Raw genomic sequence first — 26,653 nt, 5'->3', positions numbered from 1 at the left:
ATGGGAGCGGGTGGCTCATGGGTCCAATGGGAAGCGGCGTCTCGGCCGAGCTGCGCTGGCTGGGACGGTGGGGCCGGGGAGCCTCGGAGCCTTGGTAAGGGGGGGAGTCGTGGGGGGAGGGGCGCGGGCGGGGGGGGGGGGGGGGGGGGGGGTGAGTCCTGGGGGGAGGGGCGCGGGGCTGGGGGGGGGTGAGTCCTGGGGGGGGGGGGGGGGTGAGTCCTGGGGGGAGGGGCGCGGGGCTGGGGGGAGGGTGAGTCCTGGGGGGAGGGGCTGGGGTGAATGCTGGGGGAGGGGCCTTGGAGGAGGCTGCCTGGGGGGGCGGGGGTGGGGGCTCCAGGAGCCGGGGGGGCACAGGCTGGGGGTGGACGTGGGTGCTGGAGGCTCTGGGGAGCTGTGAAATCCCCCAGCCCGTCTCCTTCCCGGCCGGGGGGGGGGTCAGGAGGCCGCAGAGCGGGGGGGGGGGGTGTCTGGCCCGAGGAGGGGCCAGGCTGGCTGGTAGAAGCCGGGTGTTGGGGGAGGAAGAGGCCAGCCCCCCTCCCTGTGCTAGTGAGGGGACGCAGGAAGTGAGATCTTGCTACTGCCCTACAGCTGATCTCCCCAGGGGCTGCCCCTTGGCCTCTGCTGCCCCCTCTCCCATGGACTTCTCTGGGTTGCGGATCTCTGCCTGGTGCGGGCCCCCCGGCCCTCTCTGTGCCCCGGCTGGCGTGTGTCTGCCTCTGACTTGTCCTGGGGGACTTGGCTCCTCGGCTCTATTTTCATTATTTCCTTAGCAGAGCAGAGCCGCCAAGCAGCCGTTCAGAGCAGGGCCGTGCCCTGGCGCCCTTGTGCATGTCTCTGTTGGGCGGCGTCTCTTGTTTCCAGAGCAAGGCAGAGTGGGAGCGGCGAATCCGCTAGGCGTGACTAGAGGGGTCTTGCCCCGGGAGCTGACACGCGCGGGGAGGGCTGAACTCACCTGACAGGCAGAGCGAATGGACCTGACTGGTTCCGAGCCTGGGCTGTGGGACTTCCCCGGTCGGCTCTGACTCGAGCTGGAGCCACAGTCCAGGTCTGATGTCTCCATTTGCGCGTGGTGGCGAGGCCGGGCCGGCGGGGAAGTTGTTCCCGAGGCTGCGCGCGCACCAGGGTTAGCTCTTTGCCCTTGTTCCAGGCTGACTCTGGCTTCGCCGTGTAGCCGTGGGATTATTTGGGGCGGGCGGCTGTGTGCGCTGGAGGCTGGGTGCATTGGTACCGTGTTTGTAGTGGAATCGCCGAGGGGTCAGTGCAGCGGCTGTGCCTGTTTACGCCGAGAGAAGCCTTGGCCCTCGGGGAGGGGGGCCCTGCAGAGGTGAGTCTCTTGGGGTGCGAGGTGGAAGCCAGAGTCGAGGCTCGGCAAGCGGAGGCCAGCCCGCCCCAGTGGGTCTCACCGGTGAACGGTGCAGGCGGCAGGGCCGTGCGGAATCAGTGTAAGTGAAGCCCACGCTGGCGCTGGCGTCACTACGCTGGTTCAAACACCACTTCAGCCTGCACCAGAGCAGTTTGCGTGTGTAGACAAGCCCAGGCCAGGAAGGGAAGTGCCTCCCATGTGGCTGTGGGTCTCTGCCCTGCAGCTGGCATCCTGGCCCTCTCCCCGTGCACCTGGAGCCTATGGCTGCCGGCACAGGAGGCAGGCCCGGGACCCTTGCGGAGCCGCTGTGCCCGTGGCAAGGCCTGTGTGCAGCCTGAGATCCTGGCTGTGCGGGGCGAAGAGCGGAGGACGTGCGCTTCGTGTAGCCCCGTTCCTGTCCTAGGTCTAGGGGCTGGAACCACCGGGAGCCGTGTGTCCCGCTCCAGAGAGGCCCGGAGCCTCCTGAGGCCAGTTGGGGGCAGGGGCCCAGTCTGCCCACGGTACAGAAATGAGGAAGCAGGGCGCGCTGGTTGTTTCGGATTCCACTGGCGCTGCGGGCGGGGGCTGGCCGGGGCCGGGATCCTGTCACGCGCGAGCAGGGCTGAGAGAGGGTTATCCTTTGAGCAGCAGGAGGAGCCCAGAGGAATCGTCTTCCCTCTCTAGGTCCCCTGTGGCCAGGGCAGCCGGGGAATCCCTGGGCAGCGTTGGCCCGTCCGCTCTGGCCCTGGGACCGGACCGGTTTCTCAGCTCCCGGCTGGGTGGGTCGCGGAGTGAGCCCAGGGCTCGCCCATGGTCGCCCCGGCTCCGTGCTGCTCGGGCGCCGTCTGCTGGAGGGACACAGAGGCGCCTTCCTCCCCCGCCCCGAGCTCTCTGGGCCCCGGACGTCGCCTTGCAGGGGCCGTCGGGGGCTCTGTGCTCAGCCCTTGGCTTTCCCTCTGGGCAGCTGCACGGGAGGCCGGAGCTCGCTCGGGGCAGGCTGCAGGGCAGTGGAGGGCTGCCCGCCCGCTGCAAGGGAGCCAACAGCCGTGTGCAGAGATCTGTCTCGCTGCTGGTTTGCTGGGCAGTGGGGCCAAGGCCGGCCCTGTCTCCAAGCCAGCCCCCGCTGGAGGGAGCCCCCCGGGACTGAGGGCAGAACAGCGCCCTGGGCTAAACCAGTGCGAGGGGAGAGCTAGGAGAGCTGGGACCCCGGGTTCCTCCCTGGGAGGAGAGGGGTGGTGGGCTGGAACTGGGGGGGGGGGGCTGGGGCTGGGAGCCGGGACCCCAGGTTCTCCCCCAGGAGAGGGGGGGCTGGTGGGTTGGAACGGGGGGGGCTGGGAGCCGGGACCCCGGGTTCTCCCCCGGGAGGAGGGGGGGCTGGTGGGTTGGAATGGGGGGGGCTGGGAGCCGGGACCCCGGGTTCTCCCCCGGGAGGAGGGGGGGCTGGTGGGTTGGAATGGGGGGGCTGGGAGCCGGGACCCCGGGTTCCGTTCCCATTTCTGTCCCTGACTGATGCTACTTAGCTACGCTCTCCTCCCCCCCCCCCGCTCCCCCCGCCCCCCGGATATGCCTTTGGTCCGTTCCGGGTCACGTGCTGCGTCCCCGGGCAAAGTGCTGCTGCCGTGGAGCCGCTGGGCGATCGCCGGGGTCAGGCCCGAGCTGCGCGGCTGCTGGAGCCTGGCCCGGAGCTCCCCATCGGCAGGGGGGGGCCATCGCTGCCCTGGCTCCCCGCGGCCCTGGAGGGCGCAGCCGGCCCCGCTGCTGCAGACTGGGGGTGGGGGTGAGGCCGGAGCACGTCTCTAGGGAGGTGCCTGGGCTGTGGGGAGCCAGCCTGCTCCTCGTTCTGGGGCCCCCGGAGGCCCCCCTCCCAGCTGGCTGGGCCCCGGGTTCTTTGACGTGTCCCCCTCCTCCCAGCCAGGCGGGCGCCGGCGCGATGCCTCTGTGCCAGTGCGCGGTGAAGGCCAGCGAGGCGGACGTGGAGAGCTGCTGCGGCCCGCCGGGCGGGGCCCTGAGGGTGCACCTGCACTGGAGCGGCGAGGCGGAGCCGTGCCAGACCTACACGCAGGGCGCGCTGAGCGCCGAGCACATCTGCATGGACATCGCCCGGAAAATCGGTGAGCCTCGCTTTGGAGTCAGAGGACGGCTCCCTCTGCAGCCCTGCGGGCTGGAGCTCCCTGGGGATTGTCCCTGGTTCCTCCGGCCTCCCTCGGCCACGTGGGGTGCGGTCCGGAGCCTGGGCAGCCGGGGGGCTGTCTGTGGAGGAGGCAGCGTGGCCTAGTGGAGCGAGCCCTGGGCTCAGGAGACCAGGGTGCTAGTCCTGGCTCCGCTGCTGGGCGACCTTGGGCAAGGCACGGTGCCTCCCTGAGCCTCAGTTTCCCCGTCCGCTGGCTAGCCCCGTGGGTCCGTGGCGGAAGTGCTGTGTAACAGCCCGAGGCCTTGCTAGAGGGCGGCGGGTTGGGCCAGCCCACGAGCTGCCGCGATGTCTGGGGGCTCGGAGCACAGGGCTGCCCCTGGAAGGCTCTTGTCTCCGCAGGGATCACGCCACTCTGCTCCAGCCTCTTCGCGCTCTGCGACATGCACAGCGGCCTCGGCTTCCCCCCCAACCACGTGTTTGAAATCGGCAAAGACGCCGGCCTGACCCTGCTCTTCCGCATGAGGTGAGACGGCGCCGCGGGGCAGCGCCTGGGATCGTCCTGGGAAGGGAGGCCGTGGGGGCAGCTGAGCCTGGGGGACGTGGGCCCAGGTCAGATAGACGAGCAGCCAGGGTCTGGCTGGGCCTCGCTTGGGGGTCTCCCTCCCGCCCCATGGCCCCGCTGCTCCCCGAAATCCGCTCGCTCCTGAGCAGAATGTGCCCGGGCGGAGGACGGTGCCAGGTGTCCAGCTCCGCAGAGCCGGGGGTGGCTCTTTCCAGCCTTGCTTCTGGCTGCTGGCCTCGCAGCTTTTCCTCCTGGGCCGCGGGCCAGGCGCCGCGGCGGGGCCGGCAGGGCGTCGGTCTAGGCGAAAGGGAAGCGCAGAGCCGGGTCTCTGGTGTGGGATGTTGGCGGGTCCCGTGGCCCTCCTTGGAACGGCGGGGGCTGGAAATCCCTGCGCCAGGGAGAGGCCGTCTGCCTGGAGCTGGCAGTGCCACAGGGTGCGTGGGAAGCCGGGCCGCAGGCTCTGGGTGCTGCCCTGGGCGAGCAGGCCGATGTTACCGGGGAGCTGGCTAACCTGCCGCGTTTCTCCGGGAGACTGGAGTCTTGCCGCGCTGTAGGCGGGGAGGCTGAGGCCCGGAGGAGCAGCAGGGCCGGTGCCAAGAGGCGCCGGGTCGTCGAAGCAGGCGCATCTGCCTGGCAGAGGCTGCTGCGCCCGGTCGCCTTGCAAATGGCTAATGAGGGGGAGGGGGGCTGCTCGCCCAGCCTCGGCTTATCGGGCGGTCGCATCGACAGCCGCTTCCCCCCACTGGCTGCCCCTGTGTCGGGGAGGGGCACAGGCAGGCCCCTGGATCAGGCAGCCAGGCGGGGGCACCGGAGCTGGTGCAGGGGCGGCCCAGGGCGAGCAGGGACTCTAGCAGGGCCCGTGCTCCCTCCCCCTGCGGCCGGGCAGCTGCCAGGTTCTGTTCCCAGCCCTGCCACTGATCTGCTGGGCGAGCCTGCTGAGACCGTGTCCCCTCTCTGTGCCTCGGTTTCCCGGTGGCGGTGGCCTCCCTTGTAAAGTGGGCTTGGGAGAGGCTGGCTGCGTGGCCCCACAGCTGAGCCCCCAGTGGCTCCTGCCATCCGCTCGCGCACCGTGGAGGGGCTGCCTGGGGCCTTGTAGCTGGGTCTGCGCCTTCCCCAGGCTGCCTGTGCCCCTCCCGCAGGTACTACTTCCGCAACTGGCACGGGCTGAGCCAGAAGGAGCCGGGCGTGTCCCGCCACGCGGCCCGGCAGAGCGACGCCCCCGAGGACAAGCTGCAGGGCGGGGCCCTTCTGGACAAGGCCTCCTTCGAGTACCTCTTTGAGCAGGTGCGCGCTGGGGCGCCCCGGGGCTGCGTGCAGGCCGGTGGGTTGCGCACGGCTCTCGCCGCGCTCGCCCGGCTGCCCCTGTGCTGGGGCGGGAGGAGAATCTGGACACCAAGGATCTGACGCCCGCCGCGGTGGGGACTCGGCCCCGCTCCCCGGGTGGCTGACGTGCTGGGGCCTCGCTCCCCGCTGTCGGCTCGAGGGAGCTTTACACCCTGGTGCCTGCGCTGCCGAACGAGCTCCTGGCGGGTCCTGCCCCTCTGCCCGGCCCCCCGTCTGCTGGGAGAGAGGGACGCCCCGCCCCGAAGGCAGCCCGGGCCAGCTCCTGGGGGGTCCTGCCCCTCTGCCCGGCCTCCCGTCTGCTGGGAGAGAGGGACGCCCCGCCCCGAAGGCAGCCCGGGCCAGCTCCTGGGGGGTCCTGCCCCTCTGCCCGGCCTCCCGTCTGCTGGGAGCGTGGGACGCCCTGCCCCGAAGGCAGCCCGGGCCAGCTCCTGGTGGGTCCTGCCCCTCTGCCCGGCCTCCCGTCTGCTGGGAGAGAGGGACGCCCCGCCCCGAAGGCAGCCCGGGCCAGCTCCTGGCGGGTCCTGCCCCTCTGCCCGGCCTCCCGTCTGCTGGGAGAGAGGGACGCCCCGCCCCGCAGGCCGCCCGGGCCAGCTCCTGGTGGGTCCTGCCCCTCTGCCCGGCCTCCCGTCTGCTGGGAGAGAGGGACGCCCCGCCCCGCAGGCTGCCCGGGCCATCTGGGGAATTGTAGGGGCTGGTAGCGGGTCTCCTGGAGCGGCCCAGGAAGCGGCCCGATCCGGGTGTTGCCTTGGTCTCTCGGCAGGGGAAATACGAGTTCATCAACGACGTGGCGTCTCTGCGAGACCTGCAGAGTGAGCCGGAGATCCACCGCTTCAAGAACGAGAGCCTGGGCATGGCCGTCCTGCACCTCTCCCACCTGGCCATCAGGCGCGGCGTGTCTCTGGAGGAAGTGGCCAAGAAAACCAGGTGGGCGCAGGGGGCTGGGGCAGAGCCCACCCTGGGCCAGCTCCGCGGAGAGCCTGCCCCCTGCTTCTCCTCCAGCGCGAGGCCTGGGCCCTGCTCAGCCAGGCCCCCACGCGGCAGCACGTTCCCGCCGGCCCGGGGCTGATCCTCCCCTGTCTCCCTCGCAGCTTCAAGGGCTGCATCCCGCGCTCCTTCTGCCGCCAGATGCAGCAGAACAGCTCCCTGACCCGGCTGCGCATGCGCAACGTCTTCCGCAAGTTCGTGCAGCGCTTCCAGCGGCACACGGTCAGCGCGGGGAAGCTGACGGAGCAGGACGTCATGTACAAGTACCTGGCCACCCTGGAGAGCCTGGCGCCCCGCTTCGGGAGCGAGCTCTTCCCGGCGCTGGCCCTGCAGGCGGCCTCGGAGGGCGAGAAGGCGCCGCTCTACCTCAACGGGGGGCACCCGCCCCCTCGGGACAGGCCCGCCACCCACCAAGTCCTGGTCACCGGCATGGAGGGGATCCAGTGGCGGGCTGTCCCCGCCCAGGTGGGTTGGCACCGGGCACCACGCGGCTGGCACGGGCTGCTCCCCCTCAGGCACTAGGATCCCCACAGGCACTGTGGCCTAGTGGGCAGAGCACAGGGCCTGGGCTCCTGAGAGCCGGGCTCTCTTCCTGGCTCTGCTGCTGACTGCCAGGGGACCCCTTGTCCTGCTCCGTGCCTCAGTGTCCCTGCCGGTGCTGACCCGCGAGAGCTGAGACGTGCCAGAGCCAGGGAGGAATTGCTCCTGGGACGTGCCCGGGGCACGGGACCCAGTGAACCAGAGGGGTGGGCAGGCGGCATGGGCCCAGCGTCCAGGCAGTGCCCTGGGAATGGCTCCCGCAGGAGCTAGAAATGCCCCTCTCCGGGCCGTGCGGCGTCCGAGCACCAGGGCCCACTGGGCCCCGTGGGGAGCAGGGCCGGGCCGATGAGCCGCTGGCTGGGGGAGGCCGGGCGAGGCCCTGGCTCTGCCTACCCCACAGCAGGGGGCCCGGGCGCTGCCGGAGCCGTGACCCCCTTTGCTTTGCTGCCACAGAGTGCGGAGAGCCATGCGCCCCGGGGGTACTTTGGGAGGAAGCCGAGGGGCCGAGAGCTGGAGGCCAGGGGGCCGGGCCAGCCCACGGGGAGGAGCGAGCCCGGCTGGGTGCCCTTCTGCGACTTCCAGGAGATCACGCACACTGTCGTTGAGGGCTGCACAGTCAGCATCCACCGCCAAGACAACCAGTGCCTGGTGAGGGACGGCGTGGCCCTCGGGCGCTGGGGGGTGGGGGGGGACCCGGGGGGGTGCTGACCTCGGGCGCTGGGGGGTGGGGGGGGGACCGGGGGGGGTGCTGACCTCGGGCGCTGGGGGGGGGGACCCGGGGGGGTGGGGGCGCTGGGGGGGGGGACCCGGGGGGGTGCTGACCTCGGGCGCTGGGGGGTGGGGACCCGGGGGGTGCTACCCTTGGGTGCTGTGGGGTGGGACTGGGGGCCCTGAGGGGGGCACCGCCCTTGGGTGCAGGGGGGTGGGACTGGGGAGGGGCACGGCCCTCGGATGCTGTGGGGTGGGACTGGAGGGGCATGGCCCTCGGGTGCTGGGGGGTGGGACTGGGGGCCCTGAGGGGGGCACCGCCCTTGGGTGCAGGGGAGTGGGACTGGGACTGGGGAGGGGCACGGCCCTCGGGCGCTGGGGGGTGGGGACCTGGGGGGGTGCTACCCTTGGGTGCAGGGGAGTGGGACTGGGCAGGGGCACTGCCCTCGGGTGCTGGGGGGGTGGGACTGGGGGGGCACGGCCCTCGGGTGCTGGGGGGGTGGGACTGGAGGGGCACGGCCCTCGGGTGCTGGGGGGTGGGTCTGGAGGGGCACTGCCCTCGGGTGCTGGGGGGTGGGACTGGGGGGGCACGGCCCTCGGGTGCTGGGGGGTGGGACTGGGGGGGCACGGCCCTCGGGTGCTGGGGGGTGGGACGGGGGGCCCTGAGGGGGGCACCGCCCTTGGGTGCAGGGGAGTGGGACTGGAGGGGCACGGCCCTCGGGTGCTGGGGGGGTGGGACTGGGGGGGCACGGCCCTCGGGTGCTGGGGGGTGGGACTGGGGAGCCAGGACTGCTGCATTCTGTCCCTGACTCTGGGGGCAGTGGGGGCTAGTGGTGACAGCAGGGAAATGCGGGATCCAGGCCAGTCCTGTGTGTGTAACCGGGGCCGTAGGTTTAATCCCTGATGCCTGAGACCCGTGGCTCCCAGAGGGGGTGTGCGGGGGCGGGTTCTGCTCCCCCAGCCCCATGGTGCTGGGAGGGGCTGGGCACGAGCGATGGGCCGGCCCGCGGCGGGCGAAGGGGCGCGGCCCAGGCAGCCTGTCCCCCCCGGCAGTGACGCTCGCGGCTCTTCCCCCAGGAGCTGGTCCTCCCGTCCCGCGCTATGGCCCTGTCCCTGGTGTCGCTGCTGGACGGCTACTTCCGGCTCACGGCCGACGCCAGCCACTACCTGTGCCACGAGGTGGCCCCCCCGCGCCTGGTGATGAGCGCCCTGAACGGCATCCACGGGCCCATGCAGTAAGTGGCGCCTGGGGGCGGGGGGCTCCGGGCCCTGGCCCAGTCTGACGCCCGCCCGCCCCCCAGGGAGGAGTTCGTCTTCGCCAAGCTGAGGCGGGAGGAGCAGGACGGGCTGTACGTGCTGCGCTGGAGCGTCCTGGACTTCGACCGGCTCATCCTGTGCGTGATGAAGCGGGGCCCGGGCCAGGTGAGCGGGCCGAGCCGTGGGATTGGTTTGGCGCGCAGCAGGCCGGGCTCTGGCGAGGTTCGGCTGCCCCGTGTTCAGGGGGGCTGGCTGCTCTGTCTGAGCTGTGCAGCCCCGCCCCGTCCGCTGGCTCTGCCTGCTGCAGCCACCTCTGGGGGGGAGAAGGGCGAGTAACAGGCCCAGAGCCCAGCAAGGGCAAAGGGGCCCGGAGAGCGCTGCTCTGGGGTGAGGGACCCCCGCCCGGTGGGATCCGCTCCTCTGGCGGCGCTGCCCAGGCCCTGCAGAGAGCCTGTTAGCACCCGGTTCCCTCGCGTCCCACGTGTTGCACTGGCTGCCCCGCCCTCCCTGCGGACACGCCCCCCCGGGCCCCGCCCTCCCTGCGGACACGCCCCCCGGGCCCCGCCCTCCCTGCGGACACGCCCCCGGGCCCCGCCCTCCCTGCGGACACGCCCCCGGGCCCCGCCCTCCCCACTGTCCCCAGGGACGTGGGCTGAGATGCCAGCAGGGAGGCTGCAGCTGGTACCGGGCAGGAATTTACGGGCTGCCCTGGCATCTCGCTTGCGGGGGGGGGGGCTCTCCTGAGCTGGCGGGGTACTGCAGGAAGTGCCGGCTCCCTCCCCTGGCTCGGGCATGCTCCCAGGGCTGGCCTTGCATGGCGGCAGCCTGGTCAAGAGGCAGGGACCCCACCGCGGGCTCTGGGGGGCCGCGCTGACGACCGCCGGGGGAATCCGAACGTGTCCCCCCCCCTCCCCAGGGCCCGGGGACGCTGGCCGCCCCCAAGTACCGTCAGTTCCGGATCCAGAACAGGGGTGGCTCCTTCGTGCTGGAGGGCTGGGAGCGGGAGTTCTCCTCGGTGCAGGAGCTGATGGAGGCGCTGAAAGGCTGCACGCTCCGGTCGGGCGACGAGAGCTTTGCCGTCAGGCGGTGCTGCCCGCCGAAGCCGGGAGGTAGGGCCCAGCGGCGCGGCCAGCGGCAGCCGAGTGTTCCCAGGCTGTGGGCTCTGCTGGGCTGGGGGTGACCCCTATTGGCCGGTGTCTGCTCGGCTGGTCCCTGGGGGCAGCCCATAGGCCATGGCCTAGCCACTTCTTACCTGGCCAGGGGAAGGGGCTTGAACAAAGGGGGGGGCTGCCTGGGGGGCGTGAGAGACCCGTGGCCGGGAGGGGGTAGGCTGGGCTGGGCCAACATGAAGAGAACAGACTAAGTTGAGCACCGGGGGGTCAGGGGCCCGTGGACCCACCCCAAGGGGCCCGAGGCTGCCGACCCGACCCCCACGTCCACATGGAGCCCGGGCTGGGCCGTGTCTCTGGGAGGCCATAAACCCCCCGTTCCGCTGGCCGGGGTGCAGGGCCGGGGGTCCCCGACGCGCGTCACAGGGGTCTCTGACCGTCTCTCCCGCAGAGATCTCCGACCTGCTCGTCGCCCGCAGGGTCAAGGACGGCCCCCGGCAGCTCCTGAACCTGGCCCAGCTCAGCTTCCACCAGATCCGCAAAAACGAGATCACCCAGGTCGGCCGCCCTGACAGGGCTCGCGGGAGGCTCCAGCGGGTGTCCGGGGGCAGTGACTGGGCCTGGCACAGGGACCCCGTCGGGGGCGGAGGGGTCAGGCAGCACCTCCAGCTGAGGGACATGGCCGGAGCGGGGAAGCTGGGCTCCTTCCCGCTGTGTCCAACAGGCCCCTTCCCGCTGTGTCCCTGCAGAGAGCTCACCTGGGCCAGGGCACCCGGACCAACATCTACGAGGGCGTCCTGCACGTGTGCGGGGGCGCCGGCGCGGACGACGAGGCCGAGTACTTCTCCACCGAGCAGAACAACAACAGCCGCGAGATGCACGTGGTCCTCAAGGTGCTGGACCCCAGCCACAGGGACATCGCCCTGGTGAGCTGCACTCTCGCACGGGCCCCAGCTGCCTCTGGGCGCCTCCGCCTCAGCTCCGGGGAGCGAACGGGCCCAGCGCACGCACGCCGCCCGGCCGGCGCCTGCCCCTCCGCTCCGGGGAGTGAACGGGCCCAGCGCACGCCGCATGGCCGGCGCCTGCCCCTCCGCTCCGGGGAGTGAACGGGCCCAGCGCACGCACGCCGCACGGCCGGCGCCTGCCCCTCCGCTCCGGGGAGTGAACGGGCCCCGCGCACGCACGCCGCCCGGCCGGCGCCTGCCCCTCCGCTCCGGGGAGTGAACGGGCCCGGCGCACGCCGCCCGGCCGGCGCCCGCCCCTCCGCTCCGGGGAGTGAACGGGCCCAGCGCACGCACGCCGCCCGGCCGGCGCCTGCCCCTCCGCTCCGGGGAGTGAACGGGCCCGGCGCACGCCGCCCGGCCGGCGCCCCGCCCCCCCTCCGCTCCGGGGAGTGAACGGGCCCAGCACGCGCACGCCGCCCGGCCGGCGCCCGCCCCTCCGCTCCGGGGAGTGAACGGGCCCGGCACACGCACGCCGCCCGGCCGGCGCCCGCCCCTCTGCTCCGGGGAGTGAACGGGCCCGGCACACGCACGCCGCCCGGCCGGCGCCCGCCCCTCTGCTCCGGGGAGTGAACGGGCCCAGCGCACGCACGCCGCCCGGCCGGCGCCCGCCCCTCCGCTCCGGGGGGGGAACGGGCCCAGCGCACGCACGCCGCCCGGCCGGCGCCCGCCCCTCCGCTCCGGGGAGTGAACGGGCCCGGCGCACGCACGCCGCATGGCCGGCGCCCGCCCCTCTGCTCCGGGGAGTGAACGGGCCCGGCGCACGCACGCCGCCCGGCCGGCGCCTGCGGATGGTGCCCAGCCCCTGCGCCATGGGATCCTGGGTGAAAGCGGGGAGACAGGCGCCTTGGGGGGGACCCCTCCCTGCTTTGGCTAGCTGGGTGTCGGGGGCCGCACTCCGTCACTTCCCCGCTTCTCCCTGCAGGCATTCTTCGAGACAGCCAGCCTCATGAGCCAGGTCTCCCACATCCACCTGGCCTTCATGCACGGCGTCTGCGTGCGGGGCTCCGAGAGTGAGTACGGCCCCCTCGAGCAGCCTGGCCCCCCTCGAGCAGCCTGGCCCCCCTCGAGCAGCCTGGCTCCCCTCGAGCAGCCTGGCCCCCCTCGAGCAGCCTGGCCCTCGGTCCGGTGCCCAGAGCTAGGCTGGTAAGCAGCGGCCCGTCTGCCCCCAGATATCATGGTGGAGGAATTCGTCGAGCACGGCCCCCTGGACGTCCTGCTGCGCAAGGAGCGGGGCCGGGTGAGCGTCAGCTGGAAGATCACGGTGGCCAAGCAGCTGGCCAGCGCCTTGAGCTACCTGGTGAGCAGGACGGCGACGGGCCCCTCCAGGCTGCTCCGGAGAGCCGGGGCCTGTCGGCCTGGCTCCTTTCTGCGGCCGCCCCAGGGAACCCCAGTGCCTGCCCGCTGGGCCGGGGACTGGCTCCCGCAGCAGGACGCCGGCCCCTCGCCAGGTCCGAACCCTCGTCACGCGTTCCCCACCCGGAGCCCCACTGCAGGCTGGGGAGCACCGCGAGGAACCCCCCAGGAGTGTGGCCACGGCTCCGGCGCGCTGGGGCCACGGCTCCGGTCTGCCCCACGTCTTTCCTCGGGGAGGGGAGGGAGCAAGCGCCTGCGGGCTGGAGCTGTGCCGAGGGCCCAGGCGTCCGGCTGCCACGGGCTCCCTGCTTGCTGTGGGTGACCCCTACTGGTCTGTAGCACGGCCCAGCGGGGGATCCCTGGGGGCGGCAGGCGGGCCGTGGCCTAGCCACTTTCACTGGCCGGGGGAAGGGGTGTGGACAAAGGGGGGCTGCCTGGGGGGACTCACCAGTGGCTGGGAGAGGGGGACAGTCTTGGCTGGGAAAACATGGAGAAGGGTCTAAATCGGGTACTGAGGGGTCAGGGGCCCGAGGACCCCTCCCCCAAGGGGCCCGAGGCTGCCGGCCCGACCCCCACGTCCGCATGGAGCAGGGCCGGAGGGTCCCCGACGCGCGTCACAGCCCCTCTCGCTTCCGCCTTCTAGGAGGACAAAGCCCTGGTGCACGGCAACGTGTGCGCCAAGAACATCCTGCTGGCCAGGCGGGGGCTGGAGGACGGGGCGCTGCCCTTCGTGAAACTCAGCGACCCCGGGGTCAGCTTCACGGTGCTCTCCCGAGAAGGTACCTCCCCCGACGCTCTGGCCCGGAGCCCGCCAGCTAAGGAAAGGCCGGGCCTGCCCGGGGCGTGGGTCTTCGCTGGCAGCATGCGATCGTCCAGGCCTGCGGCTCCAGCACCCGCGAGCACCACGCCTGTGCCCCGGGCTGCTGACCCCCACCCTGCGCCGTAGGCCCCTAGTGCCACGGGGTCAGGCCTGGCTCCGGGAGAGCACCACCTCCTGAGCCCCCTGCGATCCCTGGTAGCACGCTGGGCCGAGGGGCCGGCGTCCCCCCCCGGCCCGGCGTCCCCCCCGGCCCGGCGTCCCCCCCGGCGTCCCCCCCGGCCCGGCGTCCCCCCCGGCGTCCCCCCCTGGCCCGGCGTCCCCCCAGCCCGCCTCTCCTCTCCCCCAAAGAGCGCGTGGACCGGATCCCGTGGATCGCCCCCGAGTGCGTCCAGGACGCCAGCAGCCTCAGCACCGCGGCCGACAAGTGGGGCTTCGGCACCACGCTGCTGGAGATCTGCTTCGATGCGGACGTGCCGCTGAAGGAACGCACCCCCTCCGAGGTAAGGCCGGGCCCGCGCTCTGCTCCCCGAGGGGTGGCTCTCCGGGGCCCGCTGGGGGGAGGCCGGCGCGCCGAGGAGCCCGGCCCTGGTAGGGCGGGGGATCTGGGGCTCAGCCGGGCCTCTTTTCCTGCAGAAAGAGCGCTTCTATGAGAAGAAGCACCGCCTGCCGGAGCCGTCCTGCAAGGAGCTGGCCGCCCTCATCAGCCAGTGCCTGAAGTACGCGCCCAGCGAGCGGCCCTCGTTCCGGACCGTCCTGCGGGACCTCACCCAGCTGCAGCCGCACAGTAAGCGCCTTCCTGTGCCCCGCCCGCTGGCAGGGGCTGGGGGCTGCCCCCACAGAGCGGCCCGGGCGCTGACAGCCAGAGCGAAGAGCAGGGGCTCTGCAGCCCCGGCCGGGAGCGGCTCCCACCCTGCGCTCCAGAGGGCCCAGGTTCGAATCTTCCCGGCGCGGCTCCACGCTCACCAGAAGGGGCAGCCCAGGCCAGACACAGCGGCCCCTTGGAGCCTGGCTTGGCCCGTGCACGCGGGGGGGTCTCTGCCCTGAGGGGGCTCCCTTTGCTGCTCCTGCCAGTCTCCGCAGCCAAGGGGCTCTTCTCCCCTTGCCTTCCAGACCTCGTGGACGTCACCGCGGTGAGCCCCGACTTCCCTGTCTCGGACCCCACGGTCTTCCAGAAGCGCTACCTGAAGAAGGTCCGAGAGCTGGGGGAGGTAACTGGCGAGTGCAGGCCGGCATGGGGGCTTCCGGGGGCCGGTCCCGGGCTGGGGCAGACGGCAAGGTCTCTTGCCCGGCTGCTGGGGAGCTGGGCGAGGCGCCCCTGGGCCCGCTGCTGGGATTCCCTGGCAGTTGCTGTTCCCCCCAGCGGGGCTTTGCACAGGCCGGTGGGCGCGCGGGGGCTGCTCCGTGGAGGGCTCACCGCCCCCCTCCCTAGGGCCACTTCGGCAAAGTGAGTCTCTGCTGCTACGACCCCACCAACGACGGCACCGGCGAGATGGTGGCCGTCAAGTCGCTCAAGTCCGGCTGCAGCCAGCAGCTGCTCACCAGCTGGAGGCGGGAGATCGAGATCCTCAAGACGCTCTACCACGAGAACATCGTCAAGTACAAGGGCTGCTGCAGCGAGCAAGGTACCGCAGCCCCCGGGCGAGGGCCACACAGCCCCGGCTCTGGGCCCCGTGGGCGGCTCCTTCGGGCGTGACCGGCCCCCCTCGCCCCGGGGGGTGTGGCTGTTATGGGGCGTGACCGGCCCCCCTCGCCCCGGGGGTGTGTGTGGCTGTTATGGGGCGTGACCGGCCCCCCCTCGCCCCGGGGGTGTGTGTGGCTGTTATGGGGCGTGACCGGCCCCCCTCGCCCCGGGGGGTGTGTGTGGCTGTTATGGGGCGTGACCGGCCCCCCCCTCGCCCCGGGGGGGGTGTGGCTGTTATGGGGCGTGACCGGCCCCCCCCTCGTCCCCGGGGGTGTGTGTGGCTGTTATGGGGCGTGACTGGCCCCCCCTCGTCCCCGGGGGTGTGTGTGGCTGTTATGGGGCGTGACTGGCCCCCCCTCGCCCCCGGGGGTGTGTGTGGCTGTTATGGGGCGTGACCGGCCCCCCCTCGCCCCCGGGGGTGTGTGTGGCTGTTATGGGGCGTGACCGGCCCCCCTCGCCCCGGGGGGTGTGTGTGGCTGTTATGGGGCGTGACTGGCCCCCCCTCGTCCCCGGGGGTGTGTGTGGCTGTTATGGGGCGTGACTGGCCCCCCCCTCGTCCCCGGGGGTGTGTGTGGCTGTTATGGGGCGTGACCGGCCCCCCTCGCTCCGGGGGGTGTGTGGCTGTTATGGGGCGTGACCGGCCCCCCTCGCCCCGGGGGGTGTGTGGCTGTTATGGGGCGTGACCGGCCCCCCCTCGTCCCCGGGGGTGTGTGTGGCTGTTATGGGGCGTGACCGGCCCCCCTCGCCCCGGGGGGTGTGTGTGGCTGTTATGGGGCGTGACTGGCCCCCCCCTTGTCCCCGGGGGTGTGTGTGGCTGTTATGGGGCGTGACCGACCTCCCCTCGTCCCCAGGGGGGTGTGTGGCTGTTATGGGGCGTGACCGGCCCCCCCTCGCCCCGGGGGGTGTGTGTGGCTGTTATGGGGCGTGACCGACCTCCCCTCGTCCCCGGGGGTGTGTGGCTGTTATGGGGCGTGACTGGCCCCCCCCTCGTCCCCGGGGGTGTGTGTGGCTGTTATGGGGCGTGACCGACCTCCCCTCGTCCCCGGGGGGGTGTGGCTGTTATGGGGCGTGACCGGCCCCCCTCGCCCCGGGGGGTGTGTGTGGCTGTTATGGGGCGTGACCGGCCCCCCCTCGCCCCGGGGGGTGTGTGTGGCTGTTATGGGGCGTGACCGGCCCCCCCTCGTCCCCGGGGGTGTGTGGCTGTTATGGGGCGTGACCGACCTCCCCTCGTCCCCGGGGGTGTGTGGCTGTTATGGGGCGTGACCGACCTCCCCTCGTCCCCGGGGGTGTGTGTGGCTGTTATGGGGCGTGACCGGCCCCCCTCGCCCCGGGGGGGTGTGGCTGTTATGGGGCGTGACCGACCTCCCCTCGTCCCCGGGGGGGTGTGGCTGTTATGGGGCGTGACCGGCCCCCCCTCGCCCCCGGGGGGTGTGGCTGTTATGGGGCGTGACCGGCCCCCCCTCGCCCCCGGGGGGGTGTGGCTGTTATGGGGCGTGACCGGCCCCCCCTCGCCCCCGGGGTGCGTTCCCCCTCGGGCCGGGCCCGGGGCTCACGGCAGCTCCTCCGCCAGGGGAGAAGATTGTGCAGCTGATCATGGAGTACGTGCCCCTGGGCAGCCTGCGGGATTATCTCCCCAAGCACAGCGTCAGCCTGGCCCACATCCTGCTCTTCGCCCAGCAGATCTGCGAGGTCAGCCCGGCCCGGCAGCTCTCCCAGGGAGGGCGTGGGCTCCAGTGGGGGGGGGTAGGGCCCCTGGCTCTGGGAGGGCAGTGGACTCCAGTGGGAGGGGGGTAGGGCCCCTGGCTCTGGGAGGGCAGTGGGGTCCGGTGGTTAGAGCGGGGGCAGGTAGGCCCCTGGCTCTGGGAGGGCAGTGGGGTCCGGTGGTTAGAGTGGGGGCGGGTAGGGCCCCTGGCTCTGGGAGGGCAGTGGGCTCCAGTGGGGGGGGGGGTAGGGCCCCTGGCTCTGGGAGGGCAGTGGGGTCCGGTGGTTAGAGCGGGGGCGGGTAGGCCCCTGGCTCTGGGAGGGCAGTGGGGTCCGGTGGTTAGAGCGGGGGCGGGTAGGCCCCTGGCTCTGGGAGGGCAGTGGGGTCCGGTGGTTAGAGCGGGGGCGGGTAGGCCCCTGGCTCTGGGAGGGCAGTGGGGTCCGGTGGTTAGAGCGGGGGCGGGTAGGCCCCTGGCTCTGGGAGGGCAGTGGGGTCCGGTGGTTAGAGCGGGGGCGGGTAGGGCCCCTGGCTCTGGGAGGGCAGTGGGGTCCAGTGGCTAGAGCGGGGGCGGGTAGGCCCCTGGCTCTGGGAGGGCAGTGGGGTCTGGTGGTTAGAGCGGGGGCGGGTAGGCCCCTGGCTCTGGGAGGGCAGTGGGGTCCAGTGGCTGGGGCGGGTAGGGCCCCTGGCTCTGGGAGGGCAGTGGGGTCCAGTGGCTAGAGCAGGGGCGGGTAGGCCCCTGGCTCTGGGAGGGCAGTGGGGTCCGGTGGCTGGGGCGGGTAGGACCCCTGGCTCTGGGAGGGCAGTGGGGTCCAGTGGCTAGAGCGGGGGCGGGTAGGCCCCTGGCTCTGGGAGGGCAGTGGGGTCCGGTGGTTAGAGCGGGGGCGGGTAGGCCCCTGGCTCTGGGAGGGCAGTGGGGTCCAGTGGCTAGAGCGGGGGCGGGTAGGCCCCTGGCTCTGGGAGGGCAGTGGGCTCCAGTGGGGGGGGGGGGGGCGGGTAGGGCCCCTGGCTCTGGGAGGGCAGTGGGGTCCAGTGGTTAGAGCGGGGGCGGGTAGGCCCCTGGCTCTGGGAGGGCAGTGGGGTCCAGTGGCTAGAGCGGGGGCGGGTAGGGCCCCTGGCTCTGGGAGGGCAGTGGGGTCCAGTGGCTGGGGCGGGTAGGGCCCCTGGCTCTGGGAGGGCAGTGGGGTCCAGTGGCTAGAGCGGGGGCGGGTGGGCCCCTGGCTCTGGGAGGGCAGTGGGGTCCAGTGGCTAGAGCGGGGGCGGGTAGGGCCCCTGGCTCTGGGAGGGCAGTGGGGTCCAGTGGCTGGGGCGGGTAGGGCCCCTGGCTCTGGGAGGGCAGTGGGGTCCAGTGGTTAGAGTGGGGGCGGGTAGGCCCCTGGCTCTGGGAGGGCAGTGGGGTCCAGTGGCTAGAGCAGGGGCGGGTGGGCCCCTGGCTCTGGGAGGGCAGTGGGGTCCAGTGGTTAGAGCGGGGGCGGGTAGGCCCCTGGCTCTGGGAGGGCAGTGGGGTCCAGTGGCTAGAGCAGGGGCGGGTGGGCCCCTGGCTCTGGGAGGGCAGTGGGGTCCAGTGGCTAGAGCGGGGGCGGGTGGGCCCCTGGGGCGGGTGGGCCCCTGGCTCTGGGAGGGCAGTGGGGTCCAGTGGCTAGAGCGGGGGCGGGTAGGCCCCTGGCTCTGGGAGGGCAGTGGGGTCCAGTGGCTAGAGCGGGGGCGGGTAGGCCCCTGTCCCTGGCTGCAGCCGGGCTAACGGCGTTTGCTCTCCGCAGGGCATGGCTTACCTGCACTCCCTGCACTACATCCACAGGGACCTGGCCGCCAGGAACGTGCTGCTGGAGAACGAGAACGTGGTGAAAATCGGTGACTTTGGCTTGGCCAAGGCCATCCCCGAAGGGCACGACTATTACCGCGTGTGCGAGGACGGAGACAGCCCCGTGTTCTGGCGAGTGCTCCCCCCCCCCCCACCCCCGGGCAGCTCGCTGACCCGCCGGCCTCCTCCCTCCAGGGAGAGGTTGGCCTGCTAGGGCCTCGGTGCAGCTCCGCAGGCTGGGCCCCGGGTCTCTGAGCCAGACGCAGGGACGTGCCCCCGCCCCGGGGGAGCTGGCTGGAGACGCTGGGGCCCGCCTGGAGGCGGTGTGCACGGTGGGGTCCAGCTGGGGGTGATGAATCGGCCCCTCCTGGTCAGCGGCTCAGGGCTCGGCCGGTGGCGGGGGAGCCGGAGCCAGAGCAAGGCTCTGTGCCCCAGCCTCCTTCGGCCTGCGGCCGGGGATCCGCCGCCTCGCGGGCAGGGCCTGGCCCGGGGCCCCTCGTGCCCAGGCGGTGACGGCAGCGTCTCCCCGCAGGTACGCCGCGGAGTGCCTGAAGGAATGCAAGTTCTACTACGCCTCCGACGTCTGGTCCTTCGGCGTCACGCTCTACGAGCTGCTGACCCGCTGCGACCCCAGCCAGAGCCCTCCCGTGGTGAGTGGGGAGGGGCTGGCGGGCCGGCCTGCCCGCGGGGCCACGCTGGACCCTCCCCACCAACCAGCTGTGTTCTCCCGCCCACCTAGAAGTTCCTGGAGCTGATCGGAGCGACTCAGGGCCAGATGACGGTGCTGCGGCTGATCGAGCTGCTGGACAGGGGCAGGCGGCTCCCGAGCCCGAAGGACTGTCCGTGCGAGGTGAGGCTGGGCACGGAGCCGTGCCGTGCCGGGAAGTGCTGCTTCCACCTGGGGCGGGCTGGGACAGGAAGTGCGCAAGCCCTGACGCTGCAGGGGATACGGGCCAGGGCCGGGGCGAGCCAGTGGCCGGGGGGGCACTTACCTGCGCTCTCACTGGGCCCGGAGGCAGCAGGCTGCCTTGCCCTCCACGCTGCCACGAGCACGGGGGCAGCCGGGCCCCGCTGAGGGCAGTGCAAGCCCCCTGGAGTCCCCTCGGCGGGTCATGCCTGGGGTCAGCCAGTTGCACAGAGCAGGGCTGCTCCCCCTCCCTCGGGCCAGGCTTCATCGGCCTCCAGGAGGGGGAAGGTGCACGACAGCCAATGGCCCAGTCCTGGCTCCTGGCCGGCTTGGGGGAAGGGGGGCGGTTGGGTGCCCGGCCGGCTGGGGGGAAGGGGGGCGGTTGGGTGCCCGGCTGGCTTGGGGGAAGGGGGGGCGGTTGGGTGTCCGGCCGGCTGGGGGGAAGGGGGGGCGGTTGGGTGCCCGGCCGGCTGGGGGGAAGGGGGGGCGGTTGGGTGTCCGGCCGGCTTGGGGGAAGGGGGGCGGTTGGGTGTCCGGCCGGCTTGGGGGAAGGGGGGCGGTTGGGTGTCCGGCCGGCTTGGGGGAAGGGGGGGCGGTTGAGTGCCCGGGTGTCCGGCCGGCGGGGGGAAGGGGGGCGGTTCTGTGCCCGGCCGGCTCGGGGGAAGGGGGGCGGTTGGGTGCCCGGCCGGCTCGGGGGAAGGGGGGCGGTTGGGTGCCCGGCCGGCTGGAGGGAAGGGCGGGGCGGGGAGCGGCTGTCTGGCTCCCGGCCGGCGGGGGGAAGGGGGGCGGTTCGGTGCCCGGCCGGCAGGGGGAAGGGCGGGGCGGGGAGCGGCTGTCTGGCTCCCGGCCGGCGGGGGGAAGGGCGGGGCGGGGAGCGGCTGTCTGGCTCCCGGCCGGCTCAGGGGAAGGGGGGCGGTTCGGTGCCCGGCCGGCTGGAGGGAAGGGCGGGGCGGGGAGCAGCTGTCTGGCTCCCGGCCGGCTCAGGGGAAGGGGGGCGGTTTGGTGCCCGGCCGGCTCAGGGGAAGGGGGGCGGTTGGGTGCCCGGCCGGCGGGGGGAAGGGGGGCGGTTGGGTGCCCGGCTGGCGGGGGGAAGGGGGGCGGTTGGGTGCCCGGCCGGCTGGAGGGAAGGGCGGGGCGGGGAGCGGCTGTCTGGCTCCCGGCCGGCGGGGGGAAGGGGGGCGGTTGGGTGCCCGGCCGGCGGGGGGAAGGGCGGGGCGGGGAGCGGCTGTCTGGCTCCCGGCCGGCTCAGGGGAAGGGGGGCGGTTTGGTGCCCGGCCGGCTCGGGGGAAGGGGGGCGGTTGGGTGCCCGGCCGGCTGGAGGGAAGGGCGGGGCGGGGAGCGGCTGTCTGGCTCCCGGCCGGCGGGGGGAAGGGGGGCGGTTGGGTGCCCGGCCGGCGGGGGGAAGGGCGGGGCGGGGAGCGGCTGTCTGGCTCCCGGCCGGCTCAGGAGAAGGGGGGTGGTTCGGTGCCCGGCCGGCTGGAGGGAAGGGCGGGGCGGGGAGCGGCTGTCTGGCTCCCGGCCGGCTCAGGGGAAGGGGGGCGGTTTGGTGCCCGGCCGGCTCGGGGGAAGGGGGGCGGTTGGGTGCCCGGCCGGCTGGAGGGAAGGGCTGGGCGGGGAGCGGCTGTCTGGCTCCCGGCCGGCGTTCAGTCGTGCTCTGCTCCCTCAGATCTACCGCCTAATGAAGAACTGCTGGGAATCGGAGGCCTCCTTCCGCCCGGCGTTCCAGAACCTCGTCCCGCTCCTGAAGACCTTCCACGAGAAGTACAAGGCGCAGGCCCCCTCGGTCTTCAGCGTGTGCTGAGCACGGGGCCGGGGCCCGCCTGCCACGGGAGAGGCCTGGGACTTGGCCACGTGGAGCCGTCCCACGGGGAGAGCTGGCCACGCTCCTGCTGCCACTGCTGCCGTTGGACCTGCTGCTTTGGCCACGGGCGTTTCGAGGCCGCGCCGCTGTGCGGGAGCCGCATGCTGCCTTCCTGCCCGTGTTCTCTGTGAGCGGGGCGCTTGGGCGGCCTCCCCGCTGTTGGGCGCCTGCAGCCGGCAGCGTGTTCGGACTGGCGGTGCCCACACGCACACGCCTCTGCACAGAACACGTGGATGGCAGACCTGGCTCCGCTTGGCGGGGGCGACGCGGGCAGAGCTGTGGAGCCTAACGGCCGCACCCTGGGCCACTGCAGGGAGACCTGGGCCACGTGCTGCCCTGGCTGGGGGCAGGAGGAGGGGGCCCGGTCCAGAGAGCTGCCCCAGGAGAGCTCAGAGACCTCCCCACAAGCTCCTGGAGCCCAGCCCCTGCCTCTGAACCAGGGAAAGCGCTGCCCAGCTGCTCGGGCTCCCGCCTGGTTTGTGCCATCAAGCGCCACAGTGCCTGCTTCCACCGGGGCCCCCGGGGCACGTGGGCAGAGGGGCTCTGCCCCGGGACAGCAGCAGCCCCCGTGCAGTGCCTGTGCCCCCTCTGCTCCCATCTCTTCTCCTCCCCCCCGAAAGGGCCTGGGCCTGCCCGCTGGGGCCTGCCTTCTGCCAGCGCAGCCTCTCGCCCTGCTGTGCTGGCCCCTGCCTCCTGAAGGGCTGCTGGGATCATCTGTCTGCTGGACCCCACCCTGGGCAGGCAGCCCGGCCAGTCCACTCACCCCTCGTGCCTGTGTGGCTGGGGCCACGTGCCACCCAGAGCCTTGTTCTGCCTCCCTCTCCTGGGGGCAAGCACTGAACTAGCCCATGGCGGGGGAGGCGGGAGGGGTCTGCTGGCCTTAAACCAAACCCCAGTCCGAGCCAAGACCTGCCTTTAGCTGCTCACCAAAGGACAGCCTCCCCCCCCCCCCCCCCGCTCTGCGGCCCCCTGCCCTGCTCCGGGGCAGCCCTCCCCTGTGCTCTGCCGCTGCACTTCCCGCTCCCCCTCTGCTGCGGTTTTAACGGCCCGTGAGGGCTCCCGCTGCCAGCAGCCGTGAGCTCTTGGCCTCTCCTCTTGGGCGAGGAAATCGTACCTCTGTGTTTGTAACATACCTCCTGTCTTGCCACTGTGTTTCCACCCCCTCCACAGGCTCATCCCCTGCCTGGACTAGTGCGGACGCTGGTCTGAGCGCGCTGGTCTGGCTCGCGGAGCCCTGCAATGCGTGTGAAGGAAGGAGGCGGCGACGGTCACTGTGAAACCGCCCTGGTTGATTTCCCTGCCCCTTATTTATTGCTGTCTGTGTAAACGTCCTTGAACCTCTGCCGTGAGCCGTGGGCCTGGAGTAGGAATCGTGCTGCCTGGGGCCGTGGGTGCCAGGCCAGCAGTGCCTTGCCTCGCCCCTTGCTGCCGCACTGGAGCTGTGAGCGGAAGAAGCGGCAGCTTCCTCGTTTGCGGCCAGCGTGGCGGTGTGTACCGCGCCGAGGCCAGCGGGAGGGAGGCCTGTATCGAACGTGAACGTCTCTGCTCTCTGCCCATCTCCCAGTGGTGCTGTAACCGGGAGCTGATGTCAGCCCTGAACTTTTCTTCAAATAAATTACTCCTGAAAATTGCTGCTCTGTGGGCTTGGCACGTCTGCAGGCCTGGGTCCGTCTGTGCTAGGTGCTGTCCATGCACAAAAGCAAGGGACTGGTGCTCGTGTGAGACATGACTGACAAGTCAAAGGCTGCTGTTCACTGCATTGCAGCTCGCACAGCACGGGGTGTGGGCCAGCAGCACCGTTAGGCAGCCCTGCGAGAAGGGCCGGGTGCCAGCGTATGGCTAAGGGGACTCCCTGCTCCTCACAGTTCATTCCTTCCCTGGGCTCAGGAGCTTCTCTTGTAAGGCTGCTTAACCCACACACCCATCCAGGTGTGGAAGAAATTCATAAACCCCAAAGCTGGGCTTGGAGTTGTGGGGCCCTACTGTTAAAGTGGTGTCCCCTGCCTGCTGGCAGCCGGGCTGGGAGGGGCTGGAACAAGAGTTGTTAGAGAGATGATTTTCTAATCTTCAGCAACACACACGTGAAATATTTGTAAAGCAAGTTTTGGAGTCGGGTCCTGTAGAGCAGGGGTCTCCAACCTTTTTACACCCAAGATCACTTTAAGTCTCAGAACAGGCGAAGATCTACTGCCCCGCCCCTTCCTTGAAGCCCCGCCCCTTCCTTGAAGCCCCACCTACATTACATGAGGAAATCTAACGTAAATGTCCTGTGCCGGTGCACAGTTCGGAGAGGGCTCAAGAGCTACTCTTAGAGCCCCTGAGATGTACCGGTAGCTCGCGATCTCCTGGCTGGTGACCACGGCTATAGAGTCACGCAGTAAATTCAAAACCAACGAGGAGTCCTGGGGCATCGGACAGACCAGCTGCTGAATTTGGGTATAAGCGTCCGTGGGTAAAAAGCACTTGGGCGGGTCCGTGCATCTGAGGGGGCTTTGACCCAAATAACTGTTCGTCTGCAAGGTGCCACAGGGCTGTTGGTTTTGTGGAGCCCACCTGCCAGGGCTCCCCCTCTGAGACCGTCAGTTCAGAAACTGACAGGTAAATGGCTTCGTTCCCCCTCGATTGGTTCTTTCAGACTCAACGTCCTGCTAATTGATCTAGGCAGCTGTCTCAAGTGCAGCATCTCCCGAGTTAGACTCACTGGCTGTGTCTAGACTGGCCAGTTTTTCTGGAAAATCAGCTGCTTTTCCGGAAAAACTTGCCAGCTGTCTACACTGGCCGCTTGAATTTCTGCAAAAGCCCTGACTTCCTGCTGTAAGAATCGGTGCTTTTTGCGGAAATACTGTGCTGCTCCCGTTCGGGCAAAAGTCTCTTTTGCGCCAAAGGGCCGGTGTAGGCAGCTCAGATTTGTTTTGCGCAAAAAAGCCTCGATGGCGAAAATGGTGATTGGGGCTTTTTTGCGCAAAACCGCGTCTAGATTGGCACAGACGCTTTTCTGCAAAAAGTGCTTTTGTGTTAAAGCGTCTTGCCAATCTAGACGCTCTGTTCCGAAAATGCTTTTCATGGAAAACTTTTCCGTTAAAAGCATTTCTGGAAAATCGTGCCAGTCTAGACGTAGCCACTAGGTTGCAGCAAGGACGGGTGGCTGGGTGGACATTAAGACCCAGGGGTGCCCCCCCTTTTTGGGTGCCCCATGCAGCTGCATATTCTGCCTATGGGTAAGGCTGGCCCTGGTGGCAAGGGGCCATTTGCAATCACCTGGTCCACTCCAGGTACCACAGGCCAGAGATCGTCCCCCCCACTATTTCCTAGAGCAGATTCCTTACACGCAAATCTCAGCTTGATTTAACAGTTGCCGGGGGAGAGAACTCGCAGTGACCTAGGCCCACTCTTCAGGAGGAGTTGCCTCCAGGCGTGGATTGGTGCTAGACTTTGCTCTACAGGCCCTTAAACGCAGAGCCCTGTGCATGGGGAACAATCGTTGAGTCTCAGGTCTCAGCCCAGGGGGGTAGTTTCCAACTGTTCAGTATCGGCTGGAAGGTTTCCTTGCAGCTCCCAGTCCTAGCCCAGGGGAGCTAAACGGTCTCTGCCTGCCAGCAGATTACCCTGATTGGCTGAGCGCCAAAGGTTGCTGCCCCTGGCCACACACATGCTTCTAGACTCTGCTCTTGGGCTTAGCGCTGAGTTTAACAAAGACTGGAACTTAGCACAAGGCATGTTTTCTAGCGCTAATCATTCTCGTGGCTTTTCTCTGGACCCTCTCAACATCCCGCTTGGCTTGCGGGTAGCAGACCTGGCCCTAGTATTCCAACAGCAGTTGTACCAGTGCCCAATAACAGGTAAAATAGCGTCTCTACAGCTACTCGCCATTCCCTCGTTCATGTACCCAACATCTATCCCATTAGCTCTTTTGGCCACAGCATCTGCTGGGGATCTGGTTTTTCACCATGACTCCCATATCTCATTCAAAGTCACTGCTTCCAAGATAGTCAGTCCCTCACCCTGTAAGTACCGCCTGCATTTTTTATTTCTAGAGATATGCATTTACATTCTACCTCTCTTCATGCATGCTGTTTGCTTATCCAGTGCAGTGATCCAGATCCCTGAGTGACTGGTCCTCTTCATTATTTACCACACTCCCAGTTTTGTGTCATCTGCAAACTTTATCAGTTATTTTATAATTTTTTTCCTGGGACTTGATTAAAAAAAGAACCAATTCTTATAGGATCCTGCTAGAAACTGTTTGATTTTTATTCCCCATTTCTAGCTACTGTCAGCCAGGTTTTAATGCCCTGAATGTGAGCCATGTTAATTTGAAATTCTAGTTTTTTATCAAAATGATGTGTGCTACCAAGCCTACGGCAATCTAAGTACATGACATCACTACTGTTACCTGGAACAACTTACTTCATGGAGGTGAAAAGATGTCGACTATTTGCCATAAACTCCCATTGGAGGGAGGATGTTGGTGCCCTTCTTTAATTCTGTACTAAGTGTCGGATCAGCTGCTCTGCTGACTGGCCTGGGGTTGACATCTGATGGCTTGTCCTTCCCTGGGTAGATGGGGTGACTTTTCTAAGGGGCTCCCACCTGCTTCCTTCCAGCTGCCTGGAATGTCTCCACTGCGCCGAGCCGGACAGAGTGGGCTGGTTGAAGGGGTAATGGGCAGCAGCTTCTCTGCTGTGCACCAGGGCTAAATGGCAGGGGCCACGTTATCGCCCTGCATTGGCCCTACAGCCTCGATTTCCCCCACACCGGCCAGCCCCATGGGCCCGGCTCCTGCCCTACTGAAAAGGCTGCAGCAGGTGCGGGAGGGGCTGGGGCCCACTCAGGGTTTGTTCCCCGCCCCACAGTGAGGGTGGGGGGAGGGAAACGAGGCTGCAGCCTCCCCCCCACACACAGAGGGACCCAACAAGGGGTGTAAAATCCCATTTAATTGGTTAACCAGTGATGAGGTGGGGAGCAGCTCCTCCCAAACCTGTCATAGCCCTGCCCCCTGCCCCCCACCTCTCACAGCCCCACCCTCTGCCCCTCACCTGTCACAGCCCTGACCCCTGCCCCCCACCTCTCACAGCCCCGCCCTCTGCCCCTCACCTGTCACAGCCCCGCCCCCTCACCTGTCACAGCCCTGCCCCCTGCCCCCTGCCCCCCACCTCTCACAGCCCCGCCCTCTGCCCCTCACCTGTCACAGCCCCGCCCCCTCACCTGTCACAGCCCCGCCCCCTGCCCTCCACCTCTCACAGCCCCGCTCTCTGCCCCTCACCTGTCACAGCCCCGCCCCCTGCCCTCCACCTCACAGCCCCGCCCCCTCACCTGTCACAGCCCCGCCCCCTGCCCTCCACCTCACAGCCCCGCCCCCGAACCTGTCACAGCCCCGCCCCCGAACCTGTCACAGCCCCGCCCCCCCCGAACCTATCACAGCCCCGCCCCCTGCCCTCCACCTCACAGCCCCGCCCCTGAACCTCTCACAGCCCCGCCCCCTGCCCTCCACCTCTCACAGCCCCGCCCTCTGCCCCTCACCTGTCACAGCCCCGCCCCCTGCCCTCCACC

The 26,653-nt window shown here is 70.2% G+C and overlaps 1 protein-coding gene across 2 annotated transcripts; it reads left to right on the top strand.

The window, feature by feature from the left end:
• On the top strand, positions 1 to 22,734 carry TYK2 (tyrosine kinase 2). Of its 2 annotated transcripts, XM_075917788.2 has the most exons (25): positions 2 to 94; positions 1,148 to 1,324; positions 3,254 to 3,453; positions 3,873 to 3,996; positions 5,175 to 5,319; positions 6,140 to 6,303; positions 6,468 to 6,828; positions 7,357 to 7,551; positions 8,689 to 8,846; positions 8,913 to 9,033; positions 9,785 to 9,977; positions 10,429 to 10,535; positions 10,727 to 10,903; positions 11,904 to 11,991; positions 12,151 to 12,278; positions 12,978 to 13,113; positions 13,503 to 13,654; positions 13,788 to 13,938; positions 14,265 to 14,362; positions 14,584 to 14,776; positions 16,406 to 16,524; positions 18,295 to 18,467; positions 18,868 to 18,985; positions 19,075 to 19,185; positions 20,909 to 22,734. In XM_075917788.2, the coding sequence occupies exons 1-25, from the start codon at positions 18 to 20 to the stop codon at positions 21,041 to 21,043; spliced, it is 3,801 nt and encodes a 1,266-aa protein (XP_075773903.2). In that variant the 5' UTR covers positions 2 to 17; the 3' UTR covers positions 21,044 to 22,734. The 2 variants fall into 2 exon arrangements, 1 of the variants encoding a protein (XP_075773903.2); XR_012900086.2 differs by lacking the exons at positions 19,075 to 19,185; positions 20,909 to 22,734 and having other exon boundaries at positions 1 to 94; positions 18,333 to 18,467.
• The last annotated feature ends 3,919 nt before the right edge of the window (positions 22,735 to 26,653 follow it).

The sequence above is a fragment of the Pelodiscus sinensis genome, chromosome 31, assembly GCF_052426305.1.
Source record: "Pelodiscus sinensis isolate ZL-2025 chromosome 31, ASM5242630v1, whole genome shotgun sequence".
In the NCBI taxonomy this organism is placed as follows: Eukaryota; Metazoa; Chordata; order Testudines; family Trionychidae; genus Pelodiscus; species Pelodiscus sinensis.
The sequence above is the reverse complement of the archived record's forward strand: the minus strand, read 5'-3'. Positions and strand labels throughout refer to the sequence as shown.